Below are 23,937 nucleotides of genomic sequence, written 5' to 3'. Positions count from 1 at the left end.
AGTATGTGTAAATAAATCTATATATCCTAAAGATGCCACAGTCTCCAACGAAGCAGTATTCTTTCTGTTGTGAGACTAATTATAGCACTTTTTCCTCTTTTTTTTTTTTTGCTGGAGGATAGGGCAGTGGGAGATTTACTTTAGGAGGGTGGCAACATGAGAACGGGCTTTTTCTTTAGTGTAATGCTCTCCCCAGGGAGGTTTGGCCGGCGCCTTCATGATATACCGGTACCCTTAGGTACCAGGTGAAAGGGACATGGGTGGCGCTGTGGTCTAAACCACTGAGACCAGGGCGGTGGTTCGAATCCCTGCAATGGGGTGAGCTCCTGTTGCTCAGTCCCAGCTCCTGCCAACCTAGCAGTTCGAAAGCATGTCAAAGTGTAAGTAGATAAATAGGTACCACTCCGGTGGAAAGGTAAACGGCGTTTCCGTGCGCTGCTCTGGTTTCGCCAGAAGCGGCTTAGTCATGCTGGCCACATGACCCGGAAAAACTGTCTGCAGACAAACGTCGGCTCCCTCGGCCAGTAAAGCGAGATGAGTGCCGCAACTCCAGAGTCGTTCGCGACTGGACTTAACTGTCAGGGGTCCTTTACCTTTACCAGGTGAAAATGTTCCTCTTTAACCACCAACATCCAATGCCATTTTGACATCCAATGCCATTTTAAATGTGTTTGGGGGGTATTATTGGGTTGTCATTTTTGTTTTTATGTATCTTCTGGGTTTTTAAAAATATATATTGTGATTTTATGTTGTGAACCGCCCTGAGATCTACGGGGATAGGGCAATAGACAAAACAAACAAAACAAACAAACAAACAAACAAACAAACAAAGTGTTCTGTGGGGTGGGGGAGGGTTAAGCAGTCTGCATGCAGCAAGCCAGGGTTGCGAATTTAGGAATCTTATTCTAGCAGAAGGGTCACCTCTTCATGGGAGAGCGTCTGCATTTGCAGGTTCGATCCTGAACGGCATCTGCAGGTAGGGTGAGACCGTCGCCTGAAATCCTAGACAGCTGAACTCCCTGTTTAACTAAGGAAGTACATGACTTTAAACAGTCAACAAACGACCAGATTTCTTTGGGGTGGGGGGAGCCGGGACTGAAGGAGTGTCTCCACCCCCATCGTTCTGCCCAGACACTGAGGTCCAGCACTGAGGGCCTTCTGGCGGTTCCCTCCCTGCGAGAAGTGAGGTTACAGGGAACCAGGCGGAGGGCCTTCTTGGTAGTGGCACCCTCTTTGTGAAACGCCCTCCCATCAGATGTCAAGGAAATAAACAACTACCTGACTTTTAGAAGACATCTGAAGGCAGCCCTGTTCAGGGAAGCTTTTAATGTTTGATGTTTTACTGCGATTTTAATATTTTGCTGGAAGCCACCTAGAATGGCTGGGGAAACCCAGCCAGATGGGTGGTATTATTATTATTATTTGGGATGATACGGCCTTAGACCTATATGCAGCAGAGATGGTGAGCCACATGACCATGGCAGGCTGGGCCGCAGGAAAAAAAGTGAGTGGGGCAATGAATGTAAATGTCACCTTTATACATTAGACTGCTTTCTACACAAACACACACACACCTCTTTTTCTAGAAAAAATAGCCCTGCATCCAGGCACACAAGAGCCATGATCAGAGTTCAAGGGCACTCATGACATGGGTGTAGCCAAGGGAGGGGCAGCTGCCCCCCATTAAATCAATAAAAATACATAGCAAACTAAGGTTCTGCCCCCCTGAAAAAGCCTGCCCCACCTAACAAAAATCCTGGCTACGCGCATGACTCAAGGAAGGAGCAAAGCAGAGCCAGTGTGGAGTGTGGCCTGGAGAAAGTCCTGAGGGGCAGGTAGACAGGCCTAACAGGTTGCATTTGCCCCCTGAGTTCATACATGTGCATACGTGCACGCATGCATCCACCCACCCACCCACCCCTTGAGTGTTGGTAGCTATCCAGCTGAGACATGAAACATAGCAAGGTAGAATCAAAGTTGGAAGGGACCCCAGGGGTCATCTAGTCCAACCCCCTCACTTTGCTAGAAGTCCTAACTCTTTGCCTCCTTGGCAAATCTCCACCTGGCACTTAACACCACACCTCTTTACTCCATTGAGAATCATAAAGCCACACAGACGGAGACGCCTGTCCACCCACCCTTTCCCCTCGGCAGGAATGAACAAGAAGTTGGTTCCTTCCATCTGCTCTTCTCTCCATTTTGGTTTGCTGCGTCCTTTCCTTTGACAGGTGGTCGCTCTGGTCGCCCCTCCCTCCTTCCCCTGCCAAGGCTGTTGCCAGTTTTTTTGAGAGGGACCTGGGCAAAGTGCCCTCCCCACAGAGGTTAAACAGTGGCAGATGAGGATGGGCAGTGGCAGCTGAGAAGGGCAGGCAGCTGTGCAGATGCAACACACTCCTTGAGCCCCATGGCTATCTACAGATAGCGTGATTATCTTCCTTGAACCCAGTGCTTCTGGGACCTGCCTCGGATATGTATGTCAGGGCCCAGAGGCGTAAGGGATCAGGATCGGGGGGGGGGGGGATTTGATGCAGTTTGCATTTAAGCCCTTCTGAATTTGCACTTCCTGGAACAATAGACAAACTAAAACACAGCCATCCTTCAAAATTTGCACTTTTTAGAAGTTTTTGATGCAGTTCTCTAGCCAAGAAGTGTGTACAGTGGTACCTCGCAAGACGAATGCCTCGCAAGACGGAAAACTCGCAAGACGAAAGGGTTTTTGGTTTTTTGAGTTGCTTCGCAAGACGATTTTCCCTATGGGCTTGCTTCGCAAGACGGAAACGTCTTGCAAGTTTGTTTCCTTTTTCTTAAAACCGTTAATACAGTTGCGACTTGACTTCAAGGAGCAACTCATAGCACGCGGTGTGGTAGCCTTTTTTGAGGTTTTTGAAGACTTTGGTGATTTTTGAAGCTTTTCCAAAACTTTTCCGAAACCGTGCTTCGCAAGACGAAAAAATCGCAAGACGAAAAAACTCGCGGAACGAATTAATTTCGTCTTGCGAGGCACCACTGTACAAAAATGCCTATAGTCTCCATAAAAATGCATACGACATACAATAACACATTATATCAGGGAAGATTGCTTTGCAAAAAATAGGTTCCTCAAGAGCCACTGCATACAAAAAAGTGTTTGTTAGGATGGTCACGCAAAAATGCTGATGAATTTTCATGACCTTTTCTTCTTTTTTTAAAAAAAGGCTAACTGGAGATGTACAGAACTGAACTGAAGACTGGAGAAATGAGAAGCAGAAAACAGAAACTGATGTTATCTCACTGATCCTTCATCAGGGATAAAGAAGATGGTGGTTGCAGCCATGTGGCCTAGCACTTTAATTTCATGATTTCTTTCTTTCACAATATGCATATACCGCCTGATGGTGAAAAAACAAGAGAACCTTCTCTTCACAGTAGCAGGAAAACCACGGTTACAACTAATGGCTAATCTGGAGAGAGCTAAATCATGAACCCGGGTTTGGACAACATGCTAATCTAAACTACAACCGTATCTGTACTGTACCTTTAAAGCAGTATCACACCACTTTAAACAGCCATGGCTTCCCTCAAAGAATCTTGGGAAGTGTAGTTTGTAAAGGTTGCTGAGAGTTGCTAGGAGACCCCCTGTTCCCCTCACAGAACTACTGTTGCCAGAGTGGTTTAACCGTCAATTCCTTTTCCCAGGGGACTGAGGGGAAAAGGGGTCTCCAACAACTCTCACAGCACCATTAACAAACTTCACTTTTGAGGTGCCTTTGCGGGGAAGCCATGACTGTTTAAAGGGGGCACAATCCTGTTTTAAATGTATTGTGCTTCAGGGGATCAAGATTGCAATCCTATATATATGTGGGAATAAGGCCCAATGATACTAATAAGACATACTTCTGGGTATCACACACAGGAATCATGTGCTGCAAGGTTAAATTATTATTTCATCACCAAAACCTCAGACAGGGCCTATGGCTTTAATCAGCATGGTAATGTGGAGAGCAAGGCTTATCTGAACCAAGACACCAACATATAAAGAAGAAAGTCATGAGGGAAGATTTGTTAACAGGCTTACACCTAACATTCAGAAACCTGTGAAATAACATTCCAGTTTCAGACGATACTCTTCTGCTGACATGAAACCTGCTGCACCTGAATTTATTGGCAAGTTTGATTTAACTAATCTAGGACTCAGTTGAGAGCAGGGTTGTCTCTACTGCTAACACTGTTACGGCCAGTCAATACGGAACATTTGCTCCGATTTATTTCCCAGTCAGCCTTTTGTTCATCCGTTTTGATGCATTCCTAACCACACTTTTTCAAAAAGTGATTATGTCATGCTAGGGTGACAAAGCTCTTCATGCCTTTTAATTGCACCAACCAAAAGTTGCAGCATACTCTTGAATCCCTCCTGCAAAAATACCGACAAGGCTGGAGGCATTGTGCGTTCTCACCAATAACAGCTGTTGTGAAAGGTCACTGCAATAAACTAGGAGACATTTGAGCTTCGCAGAAACATGCCATGGAGTTACTCTTATCTCTGGCATTTCTTAACCCACTTTCTCTCTCGCACACAGGTGTAGAGAGAGAATCTGCCAACCAGTAACAGCACTTCAGAGACGAAGAGCCTTGTGGCGCCTTAAAGACTTCGTTTTCCGGTGCACAAAAGCTCGTGCTAGAAGAATATAGTTGTTAACCTTCAAGGCAAAATGGGACATTTTTGTTGCTTTCGTTGCAATAGCCCTAACACTGCGAAACCCGCCCCAGGAAAGTCTAAAACTTGGTGCAGGCACAACAAACCTTTAAATTAGCATGTGATGCTCTGTTTATCTGTGTGGTTTGCTCTCCCGGGCTAAATCCCACCGGGACTGGAGGTCTGAAATGCATGCAGGAGACCTAAACTCTGAGACATCCACATAAGCAGTTTGAAAGCATGACCCTCCCATAGCTCAAAGCATCAAGTCTTCCTTCCCCCCCTCCCTGGCTCCCTAGTAGTCTCTTACCCACAGAAGCCTCTGTCTGGAAAGGTCTCCAAAGGATGCCAGGCAGTGCCCAGTCACTGAAGTAGGCTCTGGGGCGTTCCCAACTGAGCAATGGCGCCTTCAGTGCTGAATCAGACGTGCACCACTCAGTCCCCTACTCCTCTTGACAGTTCAGCAATGCAGATAGAAAAAAGCTTTCAGCCGTGTCCCTGGCTTCCCTGGGCAGGCAGCCACACAGCAAAGCGGTGTTCTCACACTGGGCAGAGGTGGAGCGAGGCAATGCGCCAGGAATGCTATCTGGAGAGGCCCTAGGAAAAGGAGCTTGGAGGTTGTTTGTTTTATTTTTGCTGGGTTTTTTTCCCCCAGCAGAGATGGCCTTGGCTCAAGCCCAGCGCTCTCTCCGGAAGGCCTGCGCTTTTCGGCCAGTCCCTTCTGACCCTGACACTTGGAGGCCGGAGCGAGGAACTGCATTTAACTCCACCCAAAACCACCCAACCTGCATCAGCTGGAAAATGCTGATAGCAATTGGGCTTTTATTGGATGGAGGGGGGGAAGAAGGGATCAAAGAAACAAGCGCAGGCTGGGTGGCTGCAGGCTGTTTTTCAATTAACCCTCTGGAAAGGAAAAAGGCCTTGAAATACCTGGAAATAAAAGCCACATTTTCACCACACCTGCACCCCTTTCCAGGATCTTGAGATGCCTTCTCTTTCATTTTGGAGTCCTGGATTTGAGCCAGCTGCCAAAATAAAGGAGTGAAATGAAAAATGAACAATGCTTTCAATTTCATTTCTCTCTCTGTTTCCCTCGCCCACCAGTCTTAAATTCATTTCTGCATCTGTTTGTGACTGGATAAGTAGAAACCCTCAAGGAAATTTATCAGCATTTTAGTGTGAATTTCACCTAATATTTTGGGCTCCTTTTTTGGGGAGAAAGGACAGGATATAAATTCAATAAATAAATAATGTACACGTTTTTATACGCAGCTTTAACTAATATACACGTTATTGCAAGTGATTCCCCCTAATGGAAAGGATCTTTTTGTATGTTACTTTACTAATGCATGCCTTTTCAATATATGTGTTTTTGTATAAACATTGTCTGCCTGCACTGCAAAATTTGAGGCACTGTGAACGTTGAAGGGCAGCTGTGTTTGGATTCACACGCTGATCTGAAAAGTGTGAATTTGTTTCTCGTTAAAATGTAAGCAAAACGGCAACTCTCCTGCATCCCTGGGCCAGATCACTATTCTTGGGCCTTTTTAAAATGCCGTGCCTCACATCACCTCTCTCTTTTTCTGCTGTGATCAGCCTTGCCATTATTTTGTATTTACAGTCGTACCTTGGATCCCAAACACCTTGGTACTCGGACGTTTTGGCTCCCGAATGCCACAAACCTGGAAGTGAGTGTTCCAGTTTGTGAACGTTTTTTGGAACCTGAACATCTGATGGAGCTTCCTGCAGCCAATCAGAAGCCGTGCTTTGGTTTCCAAATGTTTTGGAAGTCGAAAGGACTTCCGGAACAGATTCTGTTCAACTTCCAAGGTATGACTGTATAGGGTACTTTAATATTTGGGGTGCTTGACAAGAGAGGCAGCCTAAAGGTACATTGCAGTCTACCACAAGTTCTCTGGGTAATTGGCAGAAAATCAGTAATGGCCTGGCTTCCTAAGATTTCAGCAGTAACAGTAAAGCTGCAAGTAAAAAAGCCCAACCCTGCTGTATCTGCTCCTCTTGGTGTTTATCTTTTGCATGGTGTTCTAAACAAGCTGTCAACTTTTCCCTTTTCTTGCGAGGAATCCTATTCAGGATAAGGGAATTTCCCTTTAAAAAAGGGAAACGTTGACAGCTGTGGTTCTAAATAAATTTTGCTACCAGTTGCTGATACAGTAGTCCTGGCTTCCATCCAGCCCACCATGACATAGGCTCTTACTCCTTTATCATGACAGATAAGAGATAAGAGGTTCAGCAATAGGTAAATGAGTCACAGCAGCTTTTACGTCCAGGTTTGATGATGGGAAAGCCAAGGTTAGACAGACTAGAAGTATTGGTCCAAGCTCGAGGAGTCCCAAGATGTAGGCAAGGAGGTCAAAACTGCATGGAAGCCACAAAATTGTCCCAATGGGTTGGCACACCCACCCACCAAGCTTTTAAAGATCTGGCAAGGTGCTCTCACTTGCCCTTGTGCCTAGCTAGATTGTCAAGTGTGCAGGCACTCCCTGTGCCAGGGAGGGTGTGTCTGGGTCCTGGGTGACCAGACTGTCCCTTTCCCTTCTGACTCCAGTTCCTCTATCCCCAGTGATGGACCATTGCCCAGCCCAGATTCCATTGCTTTGCTCCTTTCTCCTGGTAGGAAGAAGGGACCTGGGAGTCTTGCCTCTCCTGCTGTGGCAGCTGGATCTGGGGAGGGGGAAAGTACCTACCTTCTCCAGCCATCATTCCCTGGTCTCAGCGCCCCCCTCCCCATGTTACCCTCGTATTTCCCCTGTTTCAGCCTTCCACTCCAGATCTGAGACACATGATACCTGAGGATGACTGACAAGAGCATTGTTTTACCGTATTTTTCGCTCCATAAGATGCACTTTTTTCCTCCTAAAAAGTAAAGGGAAATGTGAGTACGTCTTATGGAATGAATGGCGCTGCGCAGAGAGGAAGAACTGTGCAGCGCCCCTTCAGCGACGCGCCTGTCCTGCAAAGCCAGAGAAGGAACAGAAGTGGCTCCTTCTGTTCCTCCTCCTGCTTCGCTGAAGGGGCACTGCACAGTTCTCCCTCTATGCGCAGCGCCCCTTCAGCCAAGCGCCGTTCCTGGCTTCTGCCTTAGTCGCGCGCAGCCTCTTTGGGCAGGGGGAGCCTTCATCCTGCTTCCTTAAGAGGCTTGGCACGGCTATCCCAGAAGCCAGAACAGCCAGAGGCTATCCCAGAAGCCAGATCCCTCTTGCTGTTCTGGCTTCTGGGATTCAGAATATTTTTTTTCTTGTTTTCCTCCTCCCAAAACTAGGTGCGCCTTATGGTCTGGTGCGTCTTACGGAGCGGAAAATACCGTGCTTTATACAGCTTAGGGAGAGAGAATCTGTGCCCACCCCCTCCTCCAGATTAGCCTCCCCCAACCTGATGCTCTCCTGTTTTGGTTGGACTCCAGCTCCCATCAGCCCCAGTCAGCATGGCCAATGGAACCAAGGATGCTGGGAGTTGTTGTTGACGTCTGTTTGTCTCAAGAGACGATGGAGTGTGAGGATGAAATCAAGCTGCTGCATTAGCGACACTGAAGTGACCTCTCCGCAGTGCAAGCCTGGGCAGTGTGTATAATAATAATAATAATAATAATAATAATAATAATAATAATAATAAATTTATTATTTATACCCCGCCCATCTGGCTGGGTCCCCCCAGCCACTCTGGGCGGCTTCCAACAAAACACTAAAATACAATAACCTATTAAACATTAGAAGCTTCCCTAACCAGGGCTGCCTTTAGACGTCTTCTAAACATTTGGTAGTTATTTTTCTCTTTGACATCTGACAGGAGGGCAATCCACAGGGCGGGTGCCACTACCGAGAAGGCCCTCTGCCTGGTTCCCTGTAACTTGGCTTCTCTCAGCGAGGGAACCGCCAGAAGGCCCTCGGCGCTGGACCTCAGTGTCCGGGCTGAACGATGGGGGTGGAGACGCTCCTTCAGGTATACTGGACTGAGGCCGTTTAGGGCTTTAAAGGTCTGGAGGTCCTGGGCTGCCCAGATGAGAAGACCCTCTTCTGGGCCTCACTGGTGTGGTCCAAAGGAAAGCAGAGCAAGATGTTTGGCACCAGCTTGGCTGCAGGAGTAGCTGGAAGGAGGTGTGCAAGGCACCATTCATCTGTCTTAAGGACTCAGCTCCAGATGTTTTTAGGATTTACCCCTTAGCCTTTTCTTTGCCTGAAGGTATCCTGCAAGTGGTTTCAGATCAGAGTTTTCCTTCTCCTAAATGGAAGCTGGGCTATCTTCCCAGGTTGATGAGCCCCATCTGCCTCTTTGCAGTTGTAGTCCAACAATACTTGGAGAGTATTGACATTTAGAGGACGTCCCTGTTTAGGGAAGTTTTTAATGACTGATGTTTTAATGTGTTTTTAATCTTTTGTTAGAAGCCGCCCAGAGTAGCTGGGGAAACCCAGCCAGATGGGTGGGGGTAGAAATAATAAATTAATATATTATTATTAAAGGTGAGCTACCAATGCCCTGTGATAGGAATAGAAGGTTGTGTCAATTTCACTTATCTCAGTTTCTCATTTCCCCAAATTTAAATTTAAATTCAGTTCTTCACATTTTGCAACAATTTGAGGGTTGTTTTTTTTAAAAAAATCCTCATTTACCAGCAAATTTTGTGTGAATTTCTCCTAACATATACATTTTTAATATGCAGTTCTGACTAATCTTTGCAAGCAATTCGCCTAATATAATGCATTTTGCATGTAATTTTCACTAATATTTTCATGCACCTTCCCCCCTAATCTGATCTATGCATTTTTAGAAACAATTGATGTGAGAACTGCATTGCAACATTTCAGATAAGCCTGAATTTCCAAGGATAGCTGTATCTCACTTTGCATTTTGTTTCGGAAGTTTTGGATTTGATAGATTTGATTTTAAACATGCATTGAATCAGATTTCTCTTCCACCCCTAGCCCGACCGTGTGAAAAACAGAATTGCACCATGGGAAGAAAACCTTGGGAAGGGCTAGGAGGAACAGAAGCTATGCAAGGAAAAGGCAAATATTGTTAAAGGGTTGTTACAATATAAAAACAAACTGGGTCAAGGTTGCTTTAGCTTCAGATGCAGCTAGAACAAATGTTGTGGTTGCTCATGTTATGGTTGTGTTTTTAAAAAAACAACCTGGTGAAACAGGAAGGGAGTCAGAGAGCAGGGGCCTGATCTTAAAGGAGACAATATTAGGAGTTAAGCATATATGGGTGGATTTACACAAGAACAAAATAATGTAAGAAGGGTTAAGTATAGTAATTTAATTCACTGAACTTGTGAATGCCTGTAGGCCTTACTATGTGCTTGAATTTGATTGGTTGGGAACTGAATTCTGGACCTAGCTGTCAACGTTTCCCATGTTTAAAGGGAAATTCCCTTATTCTGAATAGGATTCCTCACAAGAAAAGGGAAATGTTGACAGCTATTATTCTGGAGAGTTCTCTAGTACAGTGGTACCTCGGGTTACAGGTGCTTCAGGTTACAGACTCCGCTAACCCAGATATAGTACCTCAGGTTAAGAACTTTGCTTCGGGATGAGAACAGAAATCGTGCTCCGGCGGCGTGGCAGCGGGAGGCCCTATTAGCTAAAGTGGTGCTTCAGGTTAAGAACAGTTTCAGGTTAAGAATGGACCTCCAGAACGAATTAAGTTCTTAACCCGAGGTACTATATACCACTGTATATAGAAATGAGCAAACCAGTGATATTTTAGGGAGCAGGCTAGCAGGCTGGGCCCATTACTTACATCATAGCAGCCTCCACAACGCAAAACACTGTTGCTGTATGTAGGTTTTATTTGTTTTTTATCTTATATTTTGTAAATGTACATCCAGTGTTGTTTTCCTTTAATTTTTTTGGGGCCCCCCAAGATAGTGGGGCCCTAAGCTATAGCTTGTTTCGCTTATACGTAAATCCGGCACTGAGCAGGATCTGAGCACAAGAGCCCTCTCCTCCTCCTGTGGTCTCCAGCAACAGGTATTCAGAATCATTACTGCCTCCAGATGTGGAGGTAGACAGGGGTCAGCAAACTTTTACAGCAGGGGGCCGGTCCACTGTCCCTCAGACCTTGTGGGGGGGGGCGGACTATATTTTGAGAAAAAAAATAATGCACGAATTTGTATGCCCCACAAATAACCTAGAGATGCATTATAAATAAAAGGACACATTCTACTCATGTAAAAACATGGATTCCCGGACTGTCCGTGGGCAGGATTTAGGAGGCAATTGGGCCGGATCCAGCCCCCGGGCCTTAGTTTGCCTACCCATGAGGTAGAGCATAGCTATAGTGGCTAATAGCCACTGATAGCTTTTTCCTGTACAAAGTTGTCTAATTGTCTTTTAAAACCATCCAAGTTGATGGCCATTGGTTACCAGCCTTTGACAGCCTCATTCTCCACGAATTTATCTAATTCACTGTGATTTCTTGGTGCTGAGGTTATACAACGACGTGCATCCATGCTGATTTGCTTGCAGGGTGTTTCTGCATCTGCCTGTTAAAATCATTTCTACATCTGCATGTCAATCGCTTACTTTCTAGCACCTTTCCCAATCGCTATCTCCTAAATGCAAGAAATCCGTTTGTTTCTAAGTGGATTTGCTATGGCGACGGAAAGCTTCAAGGCCGTTTTATTGCGTTTTATTTCTGGTATGTACTTGAACCCCTTCTGCAAAACAGCGGCAGCCTTGTGGCACATTCTGTGTGCGTTAATTTATTTCAGGAACAAAAACAAGCAGTAACGACGGATGAGAATGAAACACAGCAGGATTTTATTATTAGTATTATTTGTACATTTGTGTGTGTGTGAAACTTCTTCAGGAAGACTAAAGAATACAGCCATGTCAAAGGTAGGTTTTTTGTTTAAATCTGAAGTTCAATGAACCAATGTTTTGGAGCAGCTTAGTAGCCGCTTGTCAAAATGTGAGAACGAGAGGGATGTGTTGCCTTGCTACTCATCACACACAGCCCATTCTGCGGCCTGGCTTTGTTCTAAAGGATTTGAATTCATGTCAGGACTGGCTCTACCATTAGGTGGAGTGAAGCAGCTGCCTCAGGCGGCAGATTTTGAGGGGCAGGCAGTGGCGGCAAGGAGTTGGAAGACAGCCTGCTATGCCCCTTAGGCTAGCCTGCTCCCCTCACAGGAGGGCAAGTAGACAGGGGAAAAAAATCAACTGCCAATTGCGTCAGCTTCTGGGTCTGAAATGAGGACCACATCTTGTCTTTTGCCTTGTTCTGCTTGAGTTCAGATGCTTCAGGAAAAGAAAACCTCTATTTCTCCTTCATGAAATGTTCTACTGCGTGTTCTTCTTCAGAATATGTAGCTGTCACATGTGAACAGAATTTAAAAGGAAAACACCCCTGTCTGGGTCCGAAATGTTTAAATTTCTGAGATGTTCAGTTGCTGATTTTCTTCGTTAGAGAGGAGCTAGTGGTTCTCAAAATGAAATGAAAACAATTTTTGTTGGGGTGGGGGGTAAATACCCACCCCTCAACAACCCAAAACCCAGTGACAGAATTGTTTTCATTAAAAAAAATATCCAAATAAATAAATAAATAAATAAATAAATAAATAACGCGACACCTGTCTCTCATCATATATACAGTGCATGATAAATTAACAACAACAACAATAATAATACCAGTGGTTTGACTGGAGACAGAAATGAATTGGTAACATGTAAGGTGGAAGAGCAATTCAGCATTTAGCAGTTAAAGCAGAGAGGGAGGGAGGGAGGCAGGGAGGGAGAGAATCAAACCCTCTAATAGGGAGGCTACAATACTACCCCCCCACCCCAGGAAACCACTGTAGCTCAGGGGTAAGAGCATCTGCTTTGCATGCAGAAGGTCCCGGGTTCAAGTCCCGGCATCTCTAGGTATGGTTAGGAGAAAGACCCCTGCCTCCATATACACTGAATTCAGCGGCCCTTACTTTTGAGTAAGCAGTTCATGTTTTGGATTGGGCTTTCTGAAATCTCTTGGAATGGAGGTGGCCGTCTTTTGGGGAGATCTTCCCCTAAACGTTTTCCCATTCTTTGGATGCAGAGTGGGAAACCAGACGTGGGGGCAGTAATTACGTGCAGAAAATTGGAAATATTTTAAGGTATTTATTTTAGGGGAAGCTGGAGATTTTCGTGAGTGCAGAAGAGGAGAACGTACTGGGCAGGGTTACAATTCCCAGAGTTCCCTGGGGAGAGGGATCAATTGTTACACCACTCTGGGAATTGTAGCTCTGTGAGGGGAAGAGGGATCCTCTAACACCTTTCAGCCTCCTTAACAAACTATAGTTCCCAATATGATATGGGGGGGGAAAGCTAAAAAAGTGGTAGCTAGAAGCAAGCTGGTTTAGGGGATAGTCTACGGGGCATGCATTGTTCTATCTTCTGGCATCTCACCCCCCCCCCCCTCTAAGTCTATAGCTGTCAACTAACAGATTTGAAAATAAGGGACCAGCAGCCTCGAAAATAAGGGATCAGCAGCCAAAATAAGGGATTTTCCAGGCACAGGTATGTTCAACTTCTGAGCCCCTCTGAGCCAAAGGCAGAAAACCCAGCCAGCAGCCAAACAAAGCCTCAAGCGGTGGTTCCCACAGCACAGCAACCCGGCAAAGGGGATGCAGCAAGGAAAACCACCGTCACCTCTCCGCTGGGAAGCGCTGAGCAAAGGAGAGTCCCCAAGCAACGCGGCTTATTTGATTGGCACAAGGCATGCAAGCTCCACCCCCAGTCGTTCTTAGACTCCTTATTGGGTGAGCAACGCAGCCAAGCAACACAGTTGGAGCCTCCCTCCTCCCTGGCTGGCAGGGAGGGAGGGAGGGAGGGAGAGGAGCTGCTTCCTTTGAAACTCGGGAAATTTAAGGGACATCATCAATAAGGGACAGCAGAGGGACACGGCGCTGGGATAAGGGACTTTCCCACCAAATAAGGGACAGGTGACAGCTATGTCTAAGTCCATACGCCTCCTTCCCACACCTGCCATTGGAAGCCTCTGCCTCATTCTTACTTATGGTAGGGCCAGTCCCAAATTTGGCACTAAACACTGTTGAAGTTGCTGCTTGTGACCAAAAACTGTCCCTCCCAAAGGGACAAGAAATCCCTAAAATCTTGGCATGTTCACATAGGCTTCGGGGAAGCAGGGCACACCCTTTAATTTTGTTCTAGGAGGAGCACCACCCAGAACTGAATGCTTGGTTTAGCCAGTCACAGTTGCTGAAGGAGTCAAGTAGCCTCCAAACTAAGATGGCATTGTAGGTAGAGGCAGGGGCGTCGCAAGGGGGGTGCGGTCTGGCCTGGGTATCATGCTTAAAGGTAAAGAGACCCCTGACCATTAGGTCCAGTCGTGACAGACTCTGGGGTTGCGGCGCTCATCTTGCTTTATTGGCCGAGGGAGCCGGCGTACAGCTTCCAGGTCATGTGGCCAGCATGACTAAGCCGCTTCTGGCGAACCAGAGCAGCGCACGGAAATGCCGTTTACCTTCCCGCTGGAGTGGTACCTATTTATCTACTTGCACTTTGACGTGCTTTCGAACTGCTAGGTGGGCAGGAGCAGGCACCAAGCAATGGGAGCTCACCCCGTTGCGGGGATTCGAACCGCCAACCTTCTGATTGGCAAGTCTTAGGCTCTGTGGTTTAATCCACAGCGCCACCCATGTCCCGGCGTGTCATGCTTAGGGGGGTGGTGTAAATACGCCTTGTTCTAGGAGGAGCACCACCCAGAACTGAATGCTTGGTTTAGCCAGTCACAGTTGCTGAAGGAGTCAAGCAGCCTCCGAACTAAGGTGGCATTGTGGGTAGAGGCAGGGGCATCGCAAGGGGGGTGCGGTCTGGCCCGGGTATCATGCTTAAAGGTAAAGGGACCCCTGACCATCAGGTCCAGTCGTGACCGACCGACATCAGTCCTGCACCCCCCATCAGGCTGCGTTTGCACCCTCCGCTGGGCGGTTTTATGCGATTGGCAGTCGGATTTGCTCAACAACTCTGGGCAACCTTCCCTAACCTTCAACAACTTTTTGGGGGGTGACAAAATTTTTTTTGCACTGGGGACCATCTGACCTTGCTATGCCTCTGATTGCCTGCAGCACTGCTTCTGACTGCTGCGATTCATTTTCCATACAAAGCAACATTCTTTTTTTTCAGGTCCACTGGGGCAAAATTGTGAAATGTGTGATTTAGGTAACTAACTATGTAAGTTACTTTGCCATTGCAATAGGGCCCAACCCTACTTTGTGATTGTCAGTTGTTTTAAGCTACTTTTAACGTCGTGTCTCGCCATCTGCTGTGGTGAGATTACGCAACTTGCGTAATTTCTGTAATCATTGCATATTGTCATTGCAATAGGACCCAAATTATTTTTGTGACTGTAAGTGGATTTAAACTGTTTTTAACTTTGAGTTTCAATTGTTGCAATCCACTCTGAGACCTTAGGGTAAAGGGCAGGTAATAAATTAAAATAATAATAATAATAATAACAATAGTAATGTTTTTCCACCCAACATTTCAATGCAAAGAAAACACAATGCTAATAGTGGGAAGGGGGGGTGTAATCAGCAACATATGATTTGCAGATTGAAACCAATAACAGTGAATCCCAATTCAATTCACCGGATTGATTTCCACTCCAGATATGGGACCAAACACCAGCAATTTCCACTCCTATTTCCATTTTCATCAGAGTTTTCTGACATTCCTAATTAGGGGGAAAGAGCCAGAGGTAGCAAAATATAGTAAAACTGAGCCTGAACGTCACTCGTGGGCCTCTACATCCCTGCATTAAATGAATCAAAACAACCCTAATAATAATAATAATAAATACTAATAACTTAGTGCTCAAAAATGGGAATAAATTAAACTTTGATAGTGACAGCAAGTGATTGACATGCAACTCAGGACCGAATCCCAAACGTAATAAATAATTACAGCAATCAATAAATAACAAAGGAACATATAACAGCACACGGTCGGATTGAGGGGAAAAGAAGGAGCCTTTGCTGCCACGGAGTCAAACGCCTGTGGACAGCCCCTCTAAGCAGGCACATCTTTCCAGGGTCTGCAAAATCCCACATTTAACCACTCTCTATGTGGTCTGGCAGGAAAGGTTGGGGTGGATGCAATACAGGGGAGGAGGGGGTTGTTCAGAGATCCCTCCCACCTCCAATAAATAACATGGAACTTCTGTCTCTCTCTCTCCTTTTTTGCCTCTATTTATACAGGTTTTACAAAAATGAATGTTGCTACGGGTCAAAGGGTATTAATGCACATGATGCCTCGCCTTCCTCAGAGTGATGGACTTCCCTTATCTATTTACAGATAGGTAGCCGTGTTGGTCTGCCATAGTCAAAACAAAAAAAATTCCTTCCAGTAGCACCTTAAAGACCAACTAAGTTAGTTCTTGGTATGAGCTTTCGTGTGCATGCACACTTCTTCAGATACACTGAAACAGAAGTTGCCAGATCCTTCTATATAGTGAGAAGGTGGGGAGGGGTATTACTCAGAAGGGTGGTGGGAATGGGTGATTGGCAGATAGCTGTGATGAGCCTGTTGACGACTCTTAACGACTGCACTAGGTCTTACAGGAAAAAGCAAGGGGTGAGAAGGTGAAAAATGGCTTTGTCAAACAGGCCAAACCTTACGCCAAAGAATAAATGGACATAAATCTGACATCAAGAATCACAAGACAGAGAAACCAGTAGGAGAACACTTCAATCTCCCAGGACATTCTATACAAGATCTCAAAGTAGCTGTTTTACTACAAAGGAATTTCAGAAATAGACTGGAAAGAGAAGCTGCTGAATTGCAACTTATTACCAAACTTAAAACCATGGAGAGACCTGGTCTGAACAAAGACATTGGATTCTTATCTCATTATACATGACAAAGCCATTTTTCACCTTCTCACCCCTTGCTTTTTCCTGTAAGACCTAGTGCAGTCGTTAAGAGTCGTCAACAGGCTCATCACAGCTATCTGCCAATCACCCATTCCCACCACCCTTCTGAGTAATACCCCTCCCCACCTTCTCACTATATAGAAGGATCTGGCAACTTCTGTTTCAGTGTATCTGAAGAAGTGTGCATGCACACGAAAGCTCATACCAAGAACTAACTTAGTTGGTCTTTAAGGTGCTACTGGAAGGAATTTTTTTTGTTTTCCCTTATCTATGTTGGAGATGCTATTTCACTTCACTTTACCCCCTCCCTCAAATTTCCTGCATCATTAGCTTGGTAGATTTTAACAACTCCTCATTAATTCCGGAGGTGGGTTTGAGAATCGTAGGTTGGGGGTGGTCCTGGTTGTGGGGTACCCGTACCCCTCCAGCTGTTGTGGGACTTCAACTCTCCAAAAATATCTAAGAAGAGCCCAGCCAAAGGCCCATCTCATCCAGCATCCTGTGATGGCCAATCAAGATGACCCAGCTGGGAAGACCACAAACATCCATGACTGTTGGCCATGTTGGCTTGGAGTTGATGGACGTTGATGGAGTCCATCAAGCATCTGGAAGGCCACAGGTTCCTCACCCTTGGGTCTTACTAAGTTCCATGGCCTGGACTGGGAGATGCCGCCACCTTAACGAGGAAGTTTGACGATCCAGTTTGATGTCCTTGGAAGGCTGGCAACTGGTGTGTCGTCACACGACTGTCACTCTCTGGTGGCAGAAAGCGAGATTTCTGCAGCCGCCTGGATCAGCCAGGGAAGGTTGAGGGTGCAGATCACAAGAGGAAGAAGGACATGGAGGACAGAAGCTCAGAAGAAGGACAGAATTGTAGAGTTCGGAGGGCCATCCAAGTCCAGCCCCCTGCAATGCAGGGTTCTTAGTGGATGACATAGCAAAGTCTACTCCGCCTTTAATGGGGAGCAACAGGAACCAGCAACATGACCTGCTGAATAGTGGAGGAATTTGGGGTGAGGCATCAACAGCACTCCCTCAATGGGACGGTCCAATGGTGGCTGTGATACAGGCAAGAGGAGGACGCACCCAGTTCTCTTGAGTTCCCAGAGCTGATGGACTGGTGTGAAGCAGATCCCATCCCTGCAGGAGAAACGTGCTAGAGACAGCCCAGGTTTGCACTCGCCGGCCTGCAATGACAAGGGATCAGTTTCATGGCTGGTTTTTTTCCCATGGGTTGGTGGGTCAGGTGGAAAAAGACAGAAAGATGCGTCCCTCTGGGACGTCCCCCACAATTTAGGGTTGCTGAACGAGTGGTGTCGTTTGCTTCCGGTCAAGAACAGGACGCCTTTCTGGATCTGCCCCTTGAGAAATTCATTCTGTTGAGTCCATTGAAGTGGGAGGGAAGGGCACCCCTTCCTGGCCGTGGTCCGCTAACGCCGCAAGCTGTCGTAGCTGCCTCCCGACTCGCCGCTCCTGCTGCCGCTCCGCCGGCTGTTCCGTGCCCCTGAGCTGCTGCCACTGCGGCTCCGGTTGCTGCCGCTGCTGCTCCAGCTTCTGCTGCGGCTGGTCCTTTTGCTGGAGTAGCTGCGGCTACGGCTGGGGGAGTAGCTGAAGGGGCTGTGCCAGGAGGAGTAGCTGCTGATGCTGCTGGGGGATGAGGAAGAGGGGCTGGGGCGGTAGTAGGGGATTGGGCGCTTCCGGGCACTGCGGAGACAAAAGAAACGAAGAGGGAAGCTTTTTTCTTCCTTTTCTCATTACTCAAGAACTCGCGGACATGCAAAGAAGCCGACAAGAGCAAAAACATTTGTCCAAATTTTGAAAGAAATTTCAAAAAAGAAAATTAAATTTGCAGTTTAAATGCGTAAATTTGAATCAATTTAGATTGCTTTTAAATGCAAAATAAATTTAGATTACTTTTAAATGCAAAATCATTTTAGATTATATTTATTATATAATCAGACAATATATCTTCTCCTGCATCCCTGAACATTCCCACAATCAGAAGGTTGGTGGTCCTAATCCCCGCAGTGGGGTGAGCTCCCGTTGCTCTGTCCCAGCTCCTGCCAACCTGTTTAGGGAAGTTTTTAATATTTAATGCTGTATTGTTTTTAATACTTGATTGGAAGCCGCCCAGAGTGGCTGGGGAAACTCAGCCAGATGGGCGGGGTATAAATAATAAATTATTATTATTATAGCAGTTCAAAAGCACGCCAGTGCAAGTAGATAAATAGGTACCACTGCAGCGGGAAGGTAAACAGCGCTTCTGTGCGCTCTGGTTTCCTGCACGGTGTTCCTTTGCACCAGAAGCGGTTTAGTCCTGCTGGCCACATGACCAGGAAAGCTGTCTGTGGACAAACACCGGCTCCCTTGGCCTGAAAGCAAGATGAACACTGCAACCCCATAGTCGCCTTTGACTGGACTTAACCATCCAGGGGTCCTTTACCTTTTAACAGACTGTTCTTATATTTTTATGCCTCTTGAGGTGTAATTCCCAAGTGGGTGGCAGCTCGGCCCTGACATCTAACCTTTCAAGGTGGTTTGATCACTTTGACAGCAGCTGAGAAGGACAGTCTTCTTTTTTTTTACCTCTGGGACAGCCCTAGCTCACCTTGTTATGCGTCGGGCTTCCAGATGGCTGGGGGAATCTCTTCTCCGCTTCCTCATGGGTGAATATGACTGTTTGCGGCGTCGGCGGTCACGGTGCCTGTGAGACTCCTTCCCACTGGACCCGTACTTGTGATCTCGTTCACGGTCCCTGAGAAAAAAAGATAATCCCACGAATGATCAACAATGCTTATCTTAGTGAGTACTGGAAATGCAAAAGAGGTTGAGGGAACGTTCTTTCACGTGTGGTGGGCTCGTAAAAGGGTAAAAGAGTACTGGGAAATGATCCATAATGAATTGAAAAAAATGTTTAAAAGTACTTTCCCCAAAAAAACTCAGAATCCTTTCTTTTGGGGATAATTAAGACTGAATTTCCCAGGTGTCAAAAAAAGGTTACAGTGGTACCTCGCAAGATGAATGCCTTGCAAAATGAAAAACTCGCAAGACGAAAGGGGTTTTGGTTTTTTGAGTTGCTTCGCAAGACGAATTTCCCTATGGGCTTGCTTTGCAAGATGAAAACGTCTTGCAAGTTTGTTTCCTTTTTCTTAAAACTGTTAATACCCAGGGTGCATTGCTTGAAGAGGTGCAGTTGCACGCGGTGTGGTAGCCTTTTTTGAGGTTTTTGAAGACTTTGGTGATTTTTGAAGCTTTTCCAAAGCTTCTTTTGAAACCGTGCTTCGCAAGACGAAAAATTCACAAGACGAAAAAACTCACAGAATGAATTAATTTCGTCTTGCGAGGCACCACTGTATATATGTATGCCACTACTGCTGCCCGTGTTTTGTTAGCCCAAAAATGGAAAATGAGCAAGGTCCCAACCAAAGAAGAATGGCAACTTAAGTTGACAGAATATGCACAACTTGCAGACTTAACATATAGAATTAGAGAATAAGAAGAACGTACATTTAGAGAAGATTGGAAAACTTTTATTGAATATATGGGAAATGCCTGTGTACAGCTGAAAACAATGGAAGCACTATGAAAAATTCAACAGTGTAAATAAGTTATGATGGATGTAATAATGAAATACTGAATGGTATAGTTTCTGTAAATATACAGGGATTTATGATATGTAAAATAAACCAAGGGAAGTCATTGATATCTTAAGGATGTAAAAAAGTACTTTAAATTGTAAAACAGAAAATTTAATAAAAATTACACACACACACACACACACACACACACACACCTTATCTTAGCTCAGGCAGATACACAAGTTCTTGTTATTTACTGGATTTGTCAGTTGCCTTTTTTTTTTTTTTTTTTTGCTGTGGCAACTCAAAGCAAATATTCTAAGCAATAAACAAACACAGGCATACATTGAAGCTTTTCTCCCTCTCTCAGAATGCTAGAACTTGTTCAGGGAAGTTTTTAATGTGTGATATTTAAATGTATTTTTAATCTTTGTTGGAAGCTGCCCAGAGTAGCTGGGGAAACCCAGCCAGATGGGCGGGGTACAAATAATAAATAATAAAATTATTATTATTATTATTATTATTATTATTATTATTATTATTATTATCATTATTATCATTACTACTACTAATACTATTACTACTACTACTACTACTACTACTACTTGTGGCCATCCAAGTTGAGTGTCAGAAGATTCAAGACTCATAAAAGAAAGGACTTCTTTTGAACTATGGAACTCATTGCCACTGGAGGCAGCGATGAGGGCCACCAACTTGGATGGCTTTAAAAGAGGGTTAGACAAATTTGTGGAAGATCAGGCTATGAGCCATGATGGCTACCTTCTTCCTCATCGAGAAGTGCAAATTTGGCAGTTCCCAAATTGAAATGCAAAGGAAACTGAACCCCTCCCCCAACCCTAGTCTGAAGTTTGCCCTCGGCCTGGTGTTGTTCCTGGCCACCGCCAGGCCTTGTGCGGCTTTCTTGGGGCTGCGTTAGACCCCGTGCTGGTCCTGGCGCTCACCTGGCCTTGTGTGACCTTCCTGGGGCTGCAAAGGTAAGAGAGGGGAGGGCAGAAGGGGGGGAAACAGGCAGGTGAGGAAGGGGCTAGCGGCAGGGAGGGAGGGAGTGAGCAAGGGAGATGTGGGGTGGGGCTTGCCCCAATAGTGGTGGTGAGGGTCTGGGCTTTTGATCCCTGGAAAATGGCAACCCTAGATTAGTTGACATGGGAAAGAAGACTCTCATATCTTCTGTTAATAACCTCTTAACAACATCCTCAGATTAACTGCCCACCAACTCCTATCTCCAAGTCCTTCCTATCTCTTACATATCTGCTAATGTCAAATCTCTTGCAACCATCTACAGAGCCTTCAAACATCATTCCGCAACCACCCTGTGAACCGCCCTGAGACCCCCAGGTATACGGTGGTATATACAGTCAGTCAATGAATGAATGAATGAATGAATGAATGATGATGGAGATCCCGGATGAGAAGTGTGTGGATGGTAAGATGGGGGCACTGGACACAGCACAAGCGAGTGGTACCTGATAGGACTATAGCGAGCATAGCTGGGACTTCGCCGCTGCCTGGAGCTTCTGCTGCCGGGGCTTCTCTTGCAGGACTTGGGTGAGTAGCTAGGAGAACGTGAATAGGATCTGGAAACAGGGGAGAAATATAAGGCTGATGGGAAAGAGCAAGAGGCGCAAGATTCAACCCCCAATAGAAGCCGTATGCACTGGAAGGTGGTCTTGCTGAGGTTGTGGTTACACAGGGCCACAGAACTGGTTCACAGAGACTTCTTGCTACCTGGTGTAGGCTTCTGTTGAGCTCAGGGGTGCAGAACCCTTTGGTCCTCTAGATCAGTGTTCCCCAACCTTGGGCCTAAAGCTGTTTTTGGACTACAACTCCCATCATCCCTCGCTAGCAAGACCAGTGGTCAAGGATGATGGGAATTGTAGTCCAACAAACAGCTGGAGGCCCAAGGTTGGGAAACACTGCTCTAGATGCATACCTTCCAACATTTCTCCGATGAAAATAGGGACGTCCCATTCCATAATGATAATTTTACTATTTAAACCCCACACATCTCAGTGACCCAGCCACTCTGGATAGCTTCCAACATATATGGGTAAAGGTAAAGGGACCCCTGACCAGTCACGGACGACTCTGGGGTTGCGGCGCTCATCTCGCTTTATTGGCCGAGGGAGCCGGCATACAGCTTCTGGGTCATGTGGCCAGCATGACTAAGCTGCTTCTGGCGAACCAGAGCAGTGCATGGAAATGCCGTTTACCTTCCCGCCAGTGCGGTACCTATTTATCTACTTGCACCTTGACATGCTTTCAAACTGCTAGGTTGGCAGGAGCAGGGACTGGGCAGGGACAGGATTGCCTTCAGATGGCTCGGGGGTTGGATAACTCCATACCTTCCAACATTGCTCCAATGAAAATAGGGACACCCTAAGGCAAGCATGGCCAAACCTGGCCCTCCAGCTGTTTTGGGACTACAACTCCCATCATCCCTAACTAACAGGACCAGTGGCCAGGGATGATGGGAATTGTAGTCCCAAAACAGCTGGAGGGCCAAGTTTGGCCATGCTTGTCCTAAGGAAAAAGGGGACATTCCAGGATCAAATCAGAAACCAGGATGGCTTCTGTAAATCTGGGGCCCTCCCTGGAAAATAGGGACGCTTGCAGGGTCTGTAGATGTTGCCAGACCTCAGCTCCCATCAGCCCCTGCCAACATGGCCCACTGTCAAAAATGTTGGGAGCTTCATAGATCATAGAATCATAGAGTTCGAAGGGACCCTGAGGATCATCTGTTCCAGCCCCCTGCCATGCAGGACTATGCAGCTGTCCCATAGGGGGATTGATCCTGCAACCTTGGTGCTATCAGCACCATGCTCTGACCAACTGAGTTGTAGTCCAGCAGCATCTGGAGAGGCACAGGTTTCTCATTCTGCCGGGTATGAATGACAAGCAGTGTGGCACAATGGTTAGAGCATCGTACTAGGACCTGGGAGACCCCGGTTCGAATCCTCCCACTCAGCTATGTGAAGCACCTTGGGGGCCAGTCATTGCCTCTCAACCTAACCTCCTCATGAGGTTGTTGGGAAGATAAAATGGGGACTTGGAGAACCATGTGACCACCCTGAGGTCCTTGGAGGAAAAGGTGGGACATAAAATACAATACATAAATAATATAAACATTTATATCATGCATTTTAAAATAGTACTTAATCAACCAAAACCTCTATGTGGTTTCAAAACTTTTTAAAGCAAGCCTCCCCAGACATGCACAGTTGATATAAATTTAAACATGTCATTTTATTTGTGTGAAAACTGCTGATTTTGTTTTTGAATTCCTTTTTAGGTTTACTTTTTTTTAAAAAAACCATGATTGGTAATTAGAAATGTATATTTTATCTAAGCTGCTTAGAAGCTTCGATGGCTAAGCAGCATATAATTCCAATGTAAAAAACGAGTTCGCATAAAAACGCATGCCTCTGAAGTTTCAAAACAAATACGCATAATCAAATTCCACGCTAAAAGTAGGTTTCAGCATAGGCTTTTCTAAATGTAAAATGATAAGAGTGAAGGTGCTTCCCTGATATCAGTGGGGAAGGGGAGTTCCAGAGAGTCAGTACTGCCAATAGATGACCCCCCCAAAATACCTCACCTTGTCCCTGATGAACAGGATCTGCTGTGTGAAGACCGGGATCCCGCCTTGTGATGTAATAAATGGGAGTGGTTAGACTCTGGAGATGACCTGCTGGATGTAGAATCATTCCGGGCACATGACCTAAGAGGTGAGCCAGAAAAAAACCAAGACTTTCTTTTCTGAGTGCCCAGGAGAT

General features: G+C 45.9%; 2 protein-coding genes and 1 non-coding gene across 4 annotated transcripts in view; 1 reads left to right on the top strand and 2 right to left on the bottom strand.

Annotated features, from left to right (window-relative positions):
• Positions 1-5,367, bottom strand: part of HSPB8 (heat shock protein family B (small) member 8) — a 31,095-nt gene extending 25,728 nt beyond the window's left edge. The window contains exon 1 of the mRNA XM_077920786.1: positions 4,983-5,367. The gene's annotated coding sequence lies outside the window, so the exon portion shown is untranslated. The remainder of the gene's footprint in view (positions 1-4,982) is intronic.
• Positions 5,368-12,484: 7,117 nt separating this feature from the next.
• On the top strand, positions 12,485-12,561 carry TRNAA-UGC (transfer RNA alanine (anticodon UGC)). Its single transcript has one exon. It is a non-coding gene; the product is annotated as a tRNA-Ala (tRNA).
• A 4,264-nt stretch (positions 12,562-16,825) lies between these two features.
• Positions 16,826-23,937, bottom strand: part of SRRM4 (serine/arginine repetitive matrix 4) — a 114,061-nt gene continuing 106,949 nt past the window's right edge. For both annotated transcript variants that reach the window (XM_028710028.2, XM_028710029.2), the window contains exons 10-13: positions 23,760-23,882; positions 21,628-21,738; positions 19,174-19,320; positions 16,826-18,269 (exon numbers count right to left, since the gene is read on the bottom strand). In XM_028710028.2, the coding sequence (XP_028565861.2) occupies positions 17,996-18,269; positions 19,174-19,320; positions 21,628-21,738; positions 23,760-23,882 (655 nt within the window). In that variant the 3' untranslated portion in view covers positions 16,826-17,995. The remainder of the gene's footprint in view (positions 18,270-19,173; positions 19,321-21,627; positions 21,739-23,759; positions 23,883-23,937) is intronic.

Source organism: Podarcis muralis, chromosome 16 (assembly GCF_964188315.1).
Source record: "Podarcis muralis chromosome 16, rPodMur119.hap1.1, whole genome shotgun sequence".
NCBI lineage: Eukaryota > Metazoa > Chordata > Lepidosauria > Squamata > Lacertidae > Podarcis > Podarcis muralis.
Note: the sequence above shows the minus strand (reverse complement) of the source record. Positions and strands in the feature narration are given on the sequence as shown.